Source organism: Falco rusticolus, chromosome 8 (assembly GCF_015220075.1).
Source record: "Falco rusticolus isolate bFalRus1 chromosome 8, bFalRus1.pri, whole genome shotgun sequence".
Lineage (NCBI taxonomy): Eukaryota > Metazoa > Chordata > Aves > Falconiformes > Falconidae > Falco > Falco rusticolus.
The window spans coordinates 41,858,084-41,872,533 of NC_051194.1; the positions used below are offsets into that span (position 1 = coordinate 41,858,084).

Here is a 14,450-nt window from a genome sequence, read left to right on the forward strand (position 1 = left end):
AATGCTGTATATGCCAGTCAATAGAGAAAAGTTGTTTGGTTTTGGTTTTTGTCTTTGTTTTTTTTTTTAATTTTTTTTTAACGTAGCCAGATTGCCAAGGCAAAAGAATGCTTGAAAAATACTAAAAATTTTCTCAAGAAGGGTACATCAGAATAAAGCTGCATTTTTTTATATAGCATGCCAAAATGGGACCTTGATGAAGACCTACACAGTGCATAATTTCCTTTAAGTTCCTTTAAGCAGTCTTGTGTTATGAGTACAATTAAAAGTCCATCAGTATCCCAAGTACTCGTGCATTATCTACCCTGCCACACTTCGCTAATGCGTCTTATCATTTAGGTTGTTAATACTGTTCAGTGTAAAGACAGTCTTTCTGAGGTAGACTGTTCAAGTTCAAGGACAAGTCTTTTTCTTACGAAATGCATGACATTCAAAAAAAGACAACAAATAAATACTACATGTACAATATGTAGCAATGAGGTAGAAATGGTTTTAAAGAACAAATGTCTGAACGCACATCTGATGAAAAATATTTTTAAAAGGAAATTAAAAGCCTCTAGCAACCGCATATAATCCACAAGAACAAAAACGAAACAAAAAGGAACAAAAAAAAATAAAAAAGAACCACACAAAGTTTGGGTTTGGAAATAAACTTTTGGTTGTTTTTTTTTTTTTTTTCTATTATAAAACAACAAGAAGGAATGAATGTGCTCCCAACCTTGGTGTAGTACAGAACCATTTTATAAATATTTAACATTCTATAGGACTGATTCATATATTCTCACACAACTCTGTGGCAAGGCTGACCCATACTGCCGACATTCTACATATCACTGAGACAGGGAGGTGAAATTTTCCTGCTTTCAGTCTAATTGTCTTTGACAATTGCAGTGCCTAGTGCTACACTGCTTGTGTTGTATTTAAAAACAGGGGAAAGAGTAGAGACTTGTTCATTAAAGATGCAGTATCCCTGGTTCACAAAAATGCATCTGGCAGGTTCAAAATCGAATGTCAACCAAAGGTCCTTGCAGAGTGTGAGCTTCAGTTCATGTATTGGTTAGTCACCAGCACAGCTGGGCTTTTTTTGAATTCTGAAATACTAGTATCTCCATGTTTACTAATGTGCTTCATATAAATCTGCAGATGATTAAATGACTTTTTTTTTCTTTTTTTTTTTAAGTAAAGAGACAAAGCTATTGTTTGGACATGGTGTGTATGCACATATAAATATTATATACACACATGCACACATACAAGATGGAAAGGAGTTAGCGCTGTGAGGACAAGGTTAGCTTTCAGAGCTGATGATGAAAACCAACAGACATAGATTATTATACATTGGAGGGATGACTTTTCTAACAAGGGCAGAAATCAGGAGTAATTCCTTTAAGTCAACAAGGTTATACCACCTTCAGCTTGGTGTAAGTGAAAGATTAGGAGCCCCTACAACTTTTGGTGGCCTTGTTTTGCGACAAAGTGTATCCTTCAGATCTGAGTAATGCACTCTCCCTCGTGATGGAGTGCTTTGGTGAAAAATGCAGGGGGGTTATAAGAACAGCCCTTTACCTGAAGTTGTACATATTTGCAGACAGTGAAAACCCTGGTCAGATCCCCAAAAATTGCTTTCAATATATCAACATCTTTATGCAGGAATTAATTAGAATCTTTCTGACTAGATGAGCCCCTAAAGAAATATCCCATGAAAACCCACCTAAATATGACCTTGTACAATTTTACAGAGCACAGCCTCCAAATAGCTGGTAAAGACACCCAGATGGTGTTTGGCCTATGTATTTTAGTCAGATGGTTGATTTTCCCCTTGGTAGGTTTGTAATGCTCAAGAAAACATTTTGCCCATCTATCTGCATTTGAGTAGAATACAAACTGACTAATAGATAAATAATCCGTGTGAAAGTAAATAGCTTTAAAGTAAACTGCCTTCACATTCCATTGATCAGCTCAGTCAGCAAACTTTTCTGTGTTGTCGCTAATGTTCTAAATATTTTGGAGAGAAACATGCCAGAAGTATAGAGTATTTCCATTTCTGTCTCACATAAGGTCATTATGAACTCCTCCTTGAATTGATATTGATCCTTCAGCTTGCAGAAATATTCCTCCAATTTATTTTACTTTTGTTGCCGTAGGAATTGTTACTGAAGGTGCAAGGAAGAAAACGAGCTGATGCGGAATGGGATCTACACACAAAAATATGACCTAAAGCATCTGCAGTGGCAGGCTGACACAGCAAATGCTCTTTAACCATTTCAGGTTCCTTAATATCCAGGGCTGTGCCAGTAGCTGGGAATTCCCAGGCAACATCCAGGCAACTGTGGCAGCAACCCCCAGCTTTGCCCAGTTGTAAAAGACAGCAAACGGCTTTCTACCATGGAAAGGTCAGAGGCCAGCAAATACTTCATCCTGAAGACACCATCAGCACGTATTTTGTCTCTCGTCTCAAAAACAATCCTAACCTGTGGTACCCACTCAAGTTCAGGATTGTGCTTCAGCCCTTCCTGGACACTCCTTGACAAGAAGGCTGCTGAGAGGGGTGAAGGACCAGCAGCATGCCAAAACCTGCTCACTAGGGAGAAAATGGGCTGAATGAAGTAGGAAGGAGGAAAGCAGTAAGAAGGACAAGACATAGCAAGGGATTCAGCCAGCTCAGTTCTCAGGAGTGGCCAGAAATGACTTGGAGAAGGGCTGAGGCACCTCCTGTTAACACTACCTGGCCAAGCTCTCACCAAATTCAACAGGCACCCTCCCAAAGCAATGCCAAGGACAGCTGCTGGCAAGGAAAGATTTGGGTAACAATCTGGTTCTGTTTTCCTCTTCTTAAGCTGCTATGACAGGGGTGAAGTTCTCTGCTTCTGCTGCCCCAGAACTGAATCAAGCCCTGGAGGGAACAATCACGAGCATGTGTGGAACCTGCATTTTCACATCATCTCAGTTTCTGCCTGCTTCTGACTTTGGTTAACTTTGAAAAAATCCATTTCTCAGAGTGACTTTTTAAAGAGAATGATTTAAAGCTGGAAGCCAAAGGAACCATCTACAATTTTGTTTGGTTTTGGTTTTGCTACTGGACAAAAAAAGGGGGAAAAAACCACTCTAGTGGGTAGTTTTCATTTTACCAGCTGCAAAAAAAACCCCACCTGTTTGGAGTACGGTTAGGAGAAACAGTTAACAAGTTCGTTTATCAAAACTTGCTTGAGCCTTTCAAATGAGCACAGCTCAATGGCAGATATGAAAGGCAATGTCTAAGACAGAAATTGGGTCAGCGATCTGCAATAGCATACTTGCCAGTGTGATCAGCATGAACCTACAGCTAATGGGGACATCAGGGTCTCCCAAATATGAGGATGGTGGAATGACCAGGGTGAAGAAGCAGCCTTGGAGGTTTGGGAAGGCAGAAGGGCTGGGTCATAACAAGGACCATAGACTGCAATTGCTGTTGAAAAAAAGAAAAAAAAAGAGAGATAAAAAAAAGAAGAAAAGCAGGTGATGTACTTAAGTCTTACTTTCTATATCCTTAATGAAAGGCACTGTCTTTAAAATGGTACTTTTATGCCTAAAACATAAAGTTTTAGATAGACAAAATGTTTGCCAGGAATCCATCTTAAATTAGATTTTGGTTTATTTGCTCTGTTTTTAGCACGTTCTATCTAAATATATATATATATATATATCTCAAAAGAAAAATAAAGGAAAGTAATAATCAAGACTCATAAATTTCCAGCAATATCACAAAATCCCTCATTAGCTTTCTGAATGCTAAATGTCTCCATTGATTTAACAAAACGGACAAGGTCTGTACAATTTTTGAGAAGACAAACATGACCTAGTAACAGATTGGTATCTCTCTTCTTGGGGCTTTTCAGTGCATTTATTTAATGTTTTTGAATGTACATTAATTAACAGACACATCAAATGCCAGTGCTTTGCAACAGTTTTGTTACTGTCTCTTTAAAGTAAACAAACAAAAAATACATTCAAAAAAGCAAGGCTGTTTTGTTCATGTGATGGCAGAGGCTTTGGGCAGCTGCAACATGCACTGCTCCTGCTCAGAGACATTACCCAACATCAGTCAGCTGTCACCGAAAGAGTTGCACGGAAAGCATTAAAGGATAAAAAGAAAGGGGGTGGGGTGGGGTGGAGGAGAACTGAGCAAAATGCCATACATGCCAGCTAGTCTTTCCAGAAGGAAGACACCAGAATGTGTATATTTGGGGGTGGAAAGGAGGGGGGGAGGGTAAAGAGCACTAACATAGAGGAAAACTTGACTTCAGGGGAAAAAACAGCAGCTCTCTGAAACTTGTTTAGCAGGTTCACATTCCTAATGTAATCTGACTTTTGTGTTGGTGTTTTTTGCCCTATTCCTTACTTTGCTTTCCAAGAGAAATGTAACAAAACTGAGGTAGAAATAATGGTGGGCACACTCCAGCCTGGAAGATTTCTAATGGATGCTAAATGAAGATTGCATTAAGGACAATGGAGTCGTACGTACACAACAAAAACTCAACTTTACAGTTTGGGAAGGGAAATAAATGTACTTTGAGGGTTCAGTTTTGCTTTGTTATTTGTACTGTTTGTTTGGTCACAGTCCACTGCGTTGCTATAAACAGCTCTGCAACCCATAGCTCTGCCCGTGACCTACACTGATCCCACTCCCTACAGCTTCACCAAAATAACCTCAAAACTACAACTAAAGCTGTGCAACAAAGGCCAGCAGTCACAGCTTCAGGTAATTTGCCTCTCGGAGTCCTACCAAATCTTACGTTTGACTGTTTCGGATGCTAACGTAAACCGATTAAGTGGGTCTTTTTTCATCTATGCACCTTCTAAAGACTGTATCACGTAATTATCAAGGAGCAATACGCTGAAAACTCTTACAGTTTACCAACAAGAAAAATAGTTCTGCTCTGGTTTGATCTGACAAATTGGCAAAAGAACCATTTCTGAACACTGGGAAATCCTTCTGTTTCTATTTTTAAAAACTGTAACTCTTCAGTCATATCACACTTTAGTTTTTTCCTGGATACATTCAAAGTAATTTTCCTTGCCATTTTCCAATTGTTGAGGTAAACATACATATTTAATATAAAGTAACATTGAAGCCTAGCCTATAACTCTCAGCAGTACATAGTGCTTTCAACACATTCCTTTGAGGTACTGTACAAATCACAATCACTTTCCTGAGTTTTTGCAGACAGAACATTAAAAGAAATGAACTGCAGAAATTAAGGTCCAGATTACCATTACCCTGTTTTACCTGTTCTTAGTTTAACACCGCAGAACAGACAGGATTGAGGAATACTGTTGCTCTTAGAATAGCAAAAATCTGGTTCTCTGTCGCAACACAACCGTTCATCTCTTTAGTCCAATAATGTTTGAAGTTAAAGCTCTTTATATTAGCACATGCCACCAATGTAATTGTGAGGCAAACAAAAAATAAAGCACCACTTCAGGCACTTGACAGCAACTAAATCTCAAGAACAGCAGAATGGAATCAACACACAGGGTTCATGTCCTTCTGAAATCAACCCACTTGCACCTTGCTCCTTGGTGAGTATTGTCTAGCTTGAACAGAACTGAGCATCAACACGCGCTTTCTGTCATGTGTGGCTTTTTCAGATCAGCAGCTCTTGTTTGATGCACTTTTCCTTCAAGTATACCCTGGCTCTTTAGAGGCAAGGTAAATTGTAGTCTTCCCAGTACCCTTTGCAATTTTAACACTACTGAAAAGGGTTCTCTACCCTATGTAGCAGGTTCTGTGTGTGCCAACATTCATTACTTTTTTTTTTTTTTAAGTAGTATCACTGACTGCAACCAAACATTTTGTTCCATTCAACATATGTATCAAGCTCTTTTTGAGATATGCTAGGCTGTATCTTGCAGAAAGCATTTTCAAAGTCTTGATATGTAACTGGCCTCAACTGGCTGGGCATAATGGCTGAAAGGTCTGTGGCTGGCATGGCATGGAGTGGGCCCACCACGGCTTCCTGACACAAGTGAGCCACATCTAGTCCAGAAAAGCCTTCTGTGCGCTGGACAAGCAGTGCAACCTCCTTGTCATTGAGACAGTAATTGTGCTGTGAGAGCAGTTGTACTATTATCTGGTGTCTCGCTGTGCTGTCAGGAAGTGGGATTAAAAGTCGTTTCATGAAGTACCTTCGAAGAGATTCATCAATTTCTTCCGGTTTACTCGTGGCGCAAATTACAACTATTTGGTCCTCAGCAGAAGTCAGTACAGTGTCCAGCTGCATAAGGAACTCTGTTCTCATCCGACTTACTGGACTGTGTTCTTCACTCACTTGAGAGGAAAGGAGCATATCAATGTCACTAACAAAAATCACTGAGGGTTGGCGACACCTTGCCACGAGGAAGGAGGCATGGACAATTTTTTCTCCTTCCCCTAACCACTTCGTGACAAGGCCAGAGCCGGTGATTTTGAAAAACGTGGCCCCCAGCTGACTAGCTATACACCTGCCCATTAATGTTTTGCCTGTTCCCCGAGGTCCAAATAAAAGGATGCTCCGAGGTAGAGCAGTCAGTCCATTGAATGCATCTGACCTCAATACTGGCCATAAAACCTCCTCCTTAATGACGGCCTTTACTAGATCTAGGCCAGCGATGTCACTCCAGTCCACAGGAGGTCCTTGGTTGATAATCTCGTTGGTAACAAGGTCAATGAGGTGTGTGTCAGTATTCTTCAGTTGCTCGTCCACAGAGTGGTTGGATGAGGTAGCTGCACGAAGTCCCGGGCCTTGCATTGGGTGAGGGAGGAGCTGCCTGTGCTCGTCACCGTGCTCATTCATTACTGGGGAGGTATACTTCCCAAACGAGTCACTCGATCTCGAACCCAGCGAGTTTTTAGCAGTACTATAGGATGGGGGTGTTAGAGCCCTACTGGACTGGCTGCTGAATTTCCTTTGCTGTTCAGAGGACATTAGCTGCTTTGTTGGCTTAAATGCTAAGGATGATGTTTCAGCACTTCTGTCAAAACCATTCCCCCTGTTTGCATTTGAAATGCTGTTGTCGGGCATTCGATACATGGGACTCTGTGTAGATCTCTGTTGGCCATAGCTGTAATTTCCATAACTGGAGTCCATTTCTCCTTGCCCTGCCATGTAGAAAGCTTTCCTTTTGAGAGAGCTGGCTGAACTGTTGGTCAGGGCAGACGGCGCGATGGGTGTCAGACCATGGCCCTGGTAGGAGTAGCTGGGGACAGTGGTTGGGGGCAGAGGGGTTGGGGCAGGGATTCCCGACGGCAGGTATGCCGAGGGTGGTGGGGCACCCCCCGGGCTGTAGCCAGGGCCAACAGCACTCTGAGGAGGGTAACTGGCGGAAGGGTAGCTGTAACTGGAGAGGTTCGAGGTCCCGTTGTAGCCGGGGACAAGGGCTGGTGGTGGTGGTGGTGGTGGCGGCTGTAAGAGTCCCGAGCTATGCAGGGGGGATGGGTGAGGGGATGGAAGTGCAGGTGCTGGCTGGCTGCTGTAACTGGTATGCAAATATGAGCCATTGTATCCTGCGGCATATTCCTGAGATGGGAGCCCTGAATGAAGACTGGGAACGGTGTGACTTCCACAGGTGCTGCTGGAGTAGCTGGGTTCAGCCAGGTTACTGGCCACCCCAGGAGAGCTCCCAATACTGGCCGAGACATCTGCGGGAGGGAGGGCTGCGCTTACCCCAGCTTTGCTGGCGGTGATGACGTCTGGGACACAGTTCATGGGATACACGCTCTCCGAGTTCAGCGACGGCTGCCAGGGCTCGCTTTCATTCTTCCGACCGTTCACCAGCCCCGAGGGAGCTTCGGAGTAGTTGCTGAGAATGGGCCGCTCGGCTGGGCCTTCCAAAATACCAGAGTATTTTTCTGCGTACTTTTTCAGAAGATTGGAGGCGGTCAGAGCTGAGATGTCATCGTTGGCCCAGGCGTACTGGTAGGTGCGCTGCAGGTGCCCCCGGTAGGCTTCCACCTTGTGGGCAGGGGACCGGGTGGTTGAAGTGATATCGAAGTGCTGTTCTGGCCACTGGGCATGCTCTGGCGTCCACTGCATCTTCAAGCCTAGGGTGGCAGGAAAAAACAAAGTTAACAGTGAGCTCAGCCTTTTCCCAATGCTTTTAAATGAGATCTGAAATGTACTGTCTGTGAATTTCTTCAGCTCTCTGAAATACTGTACTTAACACCACAAATCCTTAAGTAAAGAAAATGCAATGCCCTCACGAAGCAAAACAAACTGCTTGGCTTATTGTAGGCACATACACAGGGAGCCACGTTTGTTGCCGATTCAGTGGGGGGTTATTTGTAGGTTAAAAAAAAAAAATGGGTAATACCAGATTTCTCAAAGCAATTAAATAAGACTTACTACATTTTAAAAGCTCTGAGTGCGGATTTATTGTTAGCATACAAGGCATCCAACTGCTCTTTCCTCTCTCATCACTGTTTCAGTTTTATATTTTAACCAGTACAAAAATCTGAGACACAGCTGACAGATCACATCTAGGATACCTCTCTTATTTGGTACTGAACACCTAGTTAGCACAGTATAATGCACCCTGCGCAGAACAATATGACACAGACATAGCAGGTCATTCCATAATCCAACTCTCATCTAAAGTGGTCCACGACAGTTTCAAATCTGCTTCGTGGAGTGCAGCAAAGCAATCTCCCAGGCAGCGCTCCGTCGCTTTCATCACACAAAGCCTACAACTCGGTATGAATTACAACTGGCTCCTTTCTGCCTCTCAGTTCTGTTGTTGAGGCTCTGGAAAAAAAAACAAGCATGACTTGTCTGTCCGTCTCCTTGCTTGCTCTCCCCCTCCCCAGCCTCCAGGGTACAAAGAAAGAGGGGGAGAAAAAAAAATAAAAAAAAAAGGGATGAAGAAAAGGAAAAATAAATGAAGCCAAGTCCCTAAAAGTTCTGTGACTTCCATAGCTGGCTATAAACCCCACCACCATCAATTAAAAAAAAGAAAAAAAGAAAAGAAAAGGCAAACGCTATTTTAAAGCAATTAATCTTGTAAATAATGTGATGTGAATTATCCCCCCTCCTCATAATCCACTGCGAGCCGTAAAAGCAATTTACAAGCATTAAGATAGCCCCCTTCAACTCATACCTATGCATGGTAGACACATTGCTGATTTTTGTACAGCTGTATCAAATAGACCTCCTTAATCTCTCTCGTATTACCAAAAGTGATTTTTGCAAACAGTCTTGTGCCCTCTGGCACAGATTCCCTGATAAGGAGGAGGCCTAGTCGAAATGAAGCATCTGTGGCACTAGCTCCCCTCTGAATTACTGCAGTCTATTTTGACAGCTTCTACCCCCTCCTGTTTTTCTCCCCAACCCCTTTAGCTCTTCATTGCCTGACTATGGCATCTGACATGGCCAGCTTAGCCTCGCTGAGCTAAACCTAACACAGCACACAGTTTGGTAACAGAATGGCATGTTTATTCCCTTCTGACTCCCTCTTCCTTGTTTGCAAAACCACTGCACCAGACACTGGAAGTTAATTAGCAGGATGATGCTGTGCTAATTGTGTTAATTTACAAGGTTTTAGTCAAAGAGAATCATGCCAGGGCTGGCACTGCTGTCATGCTTCCGACTTAATGATTAAGAAATACTGAAAACAAGGTGGGAAGGATTGCAGTAATTACACAATAAATGAATAAAGCAACAGATTCATTTGCAATTATATTTTATTGCAGTTGCACTCATTTGCATTTGGATTCTTCATTTTCATTTTTGGAATTCACGTATTTGCAAATCAGCAAATAATTTGAATTCAACCTGAAAACTGCAAAGTACCTCTAATTGAGGCTTATATTTTATATAGTACAAGTACTGCAAATCTCAGTCCACGTGAGCATGCCATTGATTACTTGTAGATTTTTTTTTTCCTGAGCCTTCTCTTTCTCTCTCATTTTTCAAACACTTTGACAACTTGAGAAAAATGTCTGTTAACAATCATACAGTTATCCTATAAAAGTTAATTCAGAGAAGCGCTTTTGACAAATGCAGCTTTGAAACTGAGTTTTTGGCAGATTTATTTCTTTCATTTAGTGTTAATATAATCTTTTTTGTTAATTGTTTCTGATGTTTCAACCACTGTCTTGCAGAGGGGGTAAATATATAATGAAATTGGGTGAAATTCTAGAAATCATGCTCACATGAAAAATATGCAATTTTAATGAGGAACTATCAGAAGCTTTTCAGAAATCATACTTTGTTAAATTCAGCCAGAAATATGAAGACCAAACCACCAAGGGCCAATTGCAAGCAATCAGTATCTAAAAATCTTCCAGTGCCATGAAATTTACTTCAAGCCTTTTGAAAGGAAAGAATATTCATGTCCCTGTAATGTAAACTACCTAACAGACATACAAGTTCATTACTCATATTAGAGAAAAAAAAAAAAATATGAAAAAGACACACAAACAAACAAACAAAACCTATCTGTGTTCTGCGATATTGGGCTTATAAGGTTACCAAAACACTGAAAGCTTCTGTTACAGAGATGCAGAAGAACTTGAGGAGACTGGTGTTTCAGTAGATACTAACGAAGGGATGCCATGAGAAAGACCCTTCACAAAGAATGAGCAAAAGCAGCAGTGAAACTTTTGAAAAAGGTAAAATAAGCATCGAGGGAGAAGAGAATCTAGCTGGGCTGGTACTTGTACTGTAGTTAATGAATATGCTTTTGGCATATTGTCTTCAACAGCTTGTAAATGGAAAACTAGTCAATTTAAAGAGAAAAAAGAATGCACCAGGTCAGAGCACAGAATATATTGTACACTACCCCCACCTTGCAAGCTTTTCAAAATACCTTTCGCCAATACTTTAAAAATTTCATCAACTGTTTTGTTGGGTTTGTTTGGGGTTTTTTTTAGAATGGATCATGTGCTTTTAAAATACAATAATTCTAGTTCTAGTCACAGTGGCAAGATGTATTTAGATGGTGTAAACATTCAATTATTTGAATTGTATTTATCTAGATTAATTTATTTTACTTATTTTGAGGCTGCAAAAGAATGGCAGAAAATCTGAATTATCTGTTATAAGAGGAGGGGGGAAATCACATCATCAGCATTCTTTATTTGGAATAATTACTAGATAGACCAGTAGTTTCACATTGTCATGCTATCTTTGGATATGCTCACTGCACAATAATTGAAAGTTTATTTATTGATGCATATTAAATACCAATGCATTTAACAAAGGCTGTAAAGGCAGGATTAGGCTTTGATTAGATAAGCTTAAGAGAACAGGACTGTTCTCATCCTGTGAAACATGAGCATTTATTCCAGCACATTGCAATCATTAGTGTTATTTGGAAGCATAGGTTAATAGTTAACCATAAGCATATTTTTTGCATTAGTAAGCAGTGAAGAAATCTGTATTTACATAGTGGAATGGCCTGGACTGGGGGGCAAAGAGCCGTTTCCTCAATTTCATATTAATCGAAAAAGCAGCAAACTTTTGCTAGGTTTGACTCCATTTGTTAATAGTTCAATAATTGTTTGACAAAAGTCAAATGTTTGATTTGGGAGTAAAGAAAGAAGTTGTAGTTTCTTTTAATTATGTAAACACTCCCCTTTCCCAGTGGCTTAAAATTCGCAGCCACTTCCTCTCCATATTTTGAATTGTGTTTTATTAGTTGCTTTTCACTTGAGCTGATACACCTTCCTGCACTTCTTTTGTTAGGAATGTAAATGCTGATATAAAGATCTAAAATTAGGTAAATAAGGGCATATTTAGAGGTTGAATATTTTTTTAAGCATAATTTAAACTCTGACATAAACCATGGTCCTGCAGATAGTGTATTTGCTTAATAACTTACTGAAAATCCAGGATGAATGCATTTCAAGAAAAATCTTTGCTAACTTAGGAATCCTCTGAGCTATCGACATTTTTGAACTGTGTAAACTGTGCTGGTATGGGCTGTAAGAGGCAAAAAGATTCTGTTCTTTAAGTACAGGTATGTACTTATCAGAGAATTGCTTTTAAGATAAATTTAATACATTATATAGAGAGGCAGTGTAGGCTTTTTTAGCAATATCTCTTCTTCCTTGTCCTGACAGCCCTGCTATACATCCCTCCTCCATAATTCTTCCAGTTGGATCTATTTGAATTACATTTAAAGTAATTATAGTCAACAATTTCATTATTCAATTACTTTGAACTAAGTGTTTGACCATTTTTTTCCCCTTCTAATTTTGTGCACTTAGCCTGAAAGTGTAAATCTAATGCATAATACTTCATCAGTTTTCACATACAATAATTCCATATGGCAGAAATCCACTTACATATTCAGATTTATGAATTATGATAAACAAAACCAAAAAAAAGAAAGAATGCCTGAGTTCGGAAAAAAACCTCATTTTTATCTGAATGCAAAAAGGAACAATGTCCTACGCATTCTGGATGTCCAGCAGGGCCTGATCCTGCTGGAAACTCACATGAGTTTGCACATACAAAGAACCTTCCTCTGCTGGTGCTCTCAGTATCAGGTCAAACTACTCAGCCCCTCACAGGATTATAGCTGTTACTGAAGATAAATAACCAGCCTTTCCTTTCAATTTAAATAGAAGGGTTTCTGTTGAAAACACGCATGGAAAAAGTCCAGAAATATTGGCTAGGACAACAGTGGGTAAAAACACGACAAAGGATTTATGGTGTCCCGCTGATGAGTCCAAATGACAATCACCTTCCAAGTAACAAACATGATTAGTAGCGATCTGCTTTAGACAAAGGACACTGGCACTTTAGTAAACCTCTCATCTATTCACGTCTTTAATAAAATAATCAAGCCAAAATTAAATCATATGCAGCTGTGGTTTTCTGAAGACGCCAGCAGAGGTTGCATTGCACTTCTAGAGATGCTGGGGAACAAAACATAAGTGACATGGAGGTACCGTGCACAGGAAACTAAAACCAGGGCAGCACACCAACCTTCCCAACCAGCTACCAAAGTTTCAGTTTGGATCAAGGGCCTCCAACCGTTCCTTCAATGTACCCAAGGCAAAAGAAAATAATTCTTCGTCTGTTGTGGTCTCTGTATTCCTGCCCTGTTCATCCCCACAGTGCCTTAGGTCCTACCTAGCACAGATCTGCAGGTTTCTTTGTAAACATCAGTAGCTCAAGCAGGTTCTTAAGTTTAGGCATGTGATTAAATATGATCTGAACAACTCTTAATGCACTGTTGAAAAGGGGCAGATGGTATCAGGGGCAAACAAGTAAATGAGGTACTTCTGATAAGAGTCCATAAGAGACGTGTAGGAGCACACTACTGCAAGGTAGGAAACAACTCCAAAACCACAGCTCTGAGTGCCACAAACCCTCTTCCCTCTAGACTTGCAAGTGGGTGTGACCTCCATCACTTTGGATTGCTAACACATTTAGCCAAAGATTCCAAAAGCTATCCCTGCCTGCTGGACTGCTACTCTCAGCTGTCTCTAGTTGTTCAAGACACTGAGTATTTACAAGTTCCATAACAAGTTTAGCCAAGGGATTGCTTCTTGAGGACATGCAAAGATCAGCTCCTCCAAAACAGCTATTGACTGAAGTAAGCACCTCAGTGGGAACATGCCAGGACTCTCAAAGCTCATACTTCAGTGAGTGCCAAAGGTGTTAGTACCTTGAGGATCAGGCCCTACATCCACATTTTAAAATCCTTCTCAAGCATAGGACCAAGCTGAATAAATAAGTCATGCCGTAACCACTGTTTGAGATGTAGGACACACAACTCCCTGGGTTTGTACTAAATCTGATACTATTTTATAAGACTGTATACTGTCATATGTCCCATAATAATAATAAAAAATAATTCAAGATAAAACATTTCTTTTACACTCCAGTTTTTATTAATAAGCATAATTTCAGCTGTTTGAAGATAGTGCAACTGATCTCTCTTAATTGGAAACAGGAGGGATTTTGAAGAGTGGATTGAGCTAATTATGTTTTGCAGTAAAAAAAAAAAAAAGGGGGGGGGGGCGGGGGGGAAGAAAATGATTCCCACATTTATTTTCTAATTACTCAGTGAAGACCTCTGCTCCAGTCCATGAGGAACTCCTTTGACGTCAAAGGACTCTGTGGGAGGATGAGCCTCCAACTGAGCTGCCCAGCTGTACAGGCCCAACTTTGGAAGGTTTTTTCAGTAAGTGGCAGCCACAAACTCGGGGAAAAAAGGCCTGGAAAGTGCTTTCAGCATTTTCTTGGTAGGGGTCTGTTCTTCCTCTTATATATAGCCTGTGCATGCCACGTGCATCAGTGGGAGCAAGCTGTTGGCAGGGTATTTAGAATGTGATTCTCATCTAGCAGGGATAGCGAAACATTTCAATCTTTTAAACAAAACACTTAGATTACAAATAATATTGAGGATCACATATATGTCAACAGCACTTAAAGATAAAAGCAGTAAGAATAAAGCAACATATTTTAGGAAAGCCTGGACTG

The 14,450-nt window shown here is 40.6% G+C and overlaps 1 protein-coding gene across 7 annotated transcripts in view; it reads right to left on the reverse strand.

Annotated features, from left to right (window-relative positions):
• Positions 1–14,450, reverse strand: part of FIGN (fidgetin, microtubule severing factor) — a 106,375-nt gene that overhangs the window by 1,632 nt on the left and 90,293 nt on the right. For 6 of the 7 annotated variants that reach the window (XM_037397829.1, XM_037397827.1, XM_037397824.1 and 3 more), the window contains one exon: positions 1–8,059. This exon is cut by the window's left edge and continues 1,632 nt beyond it. In XM_037397829.1, the coding sequence (XP_037253726.1) occupies positions 5,811–8,051 (2,241 nt within the window). In that variant the 5' untranslated portion in view covers positions 8,052–8,059 and the 3' untranslated portion in view covers positions 1–5,810. The remainder of the gene's footprint in view (positions 8,060–14,450) is intronic. The other variant, XM_037397830.1, reaches the window with a different exon arrangement.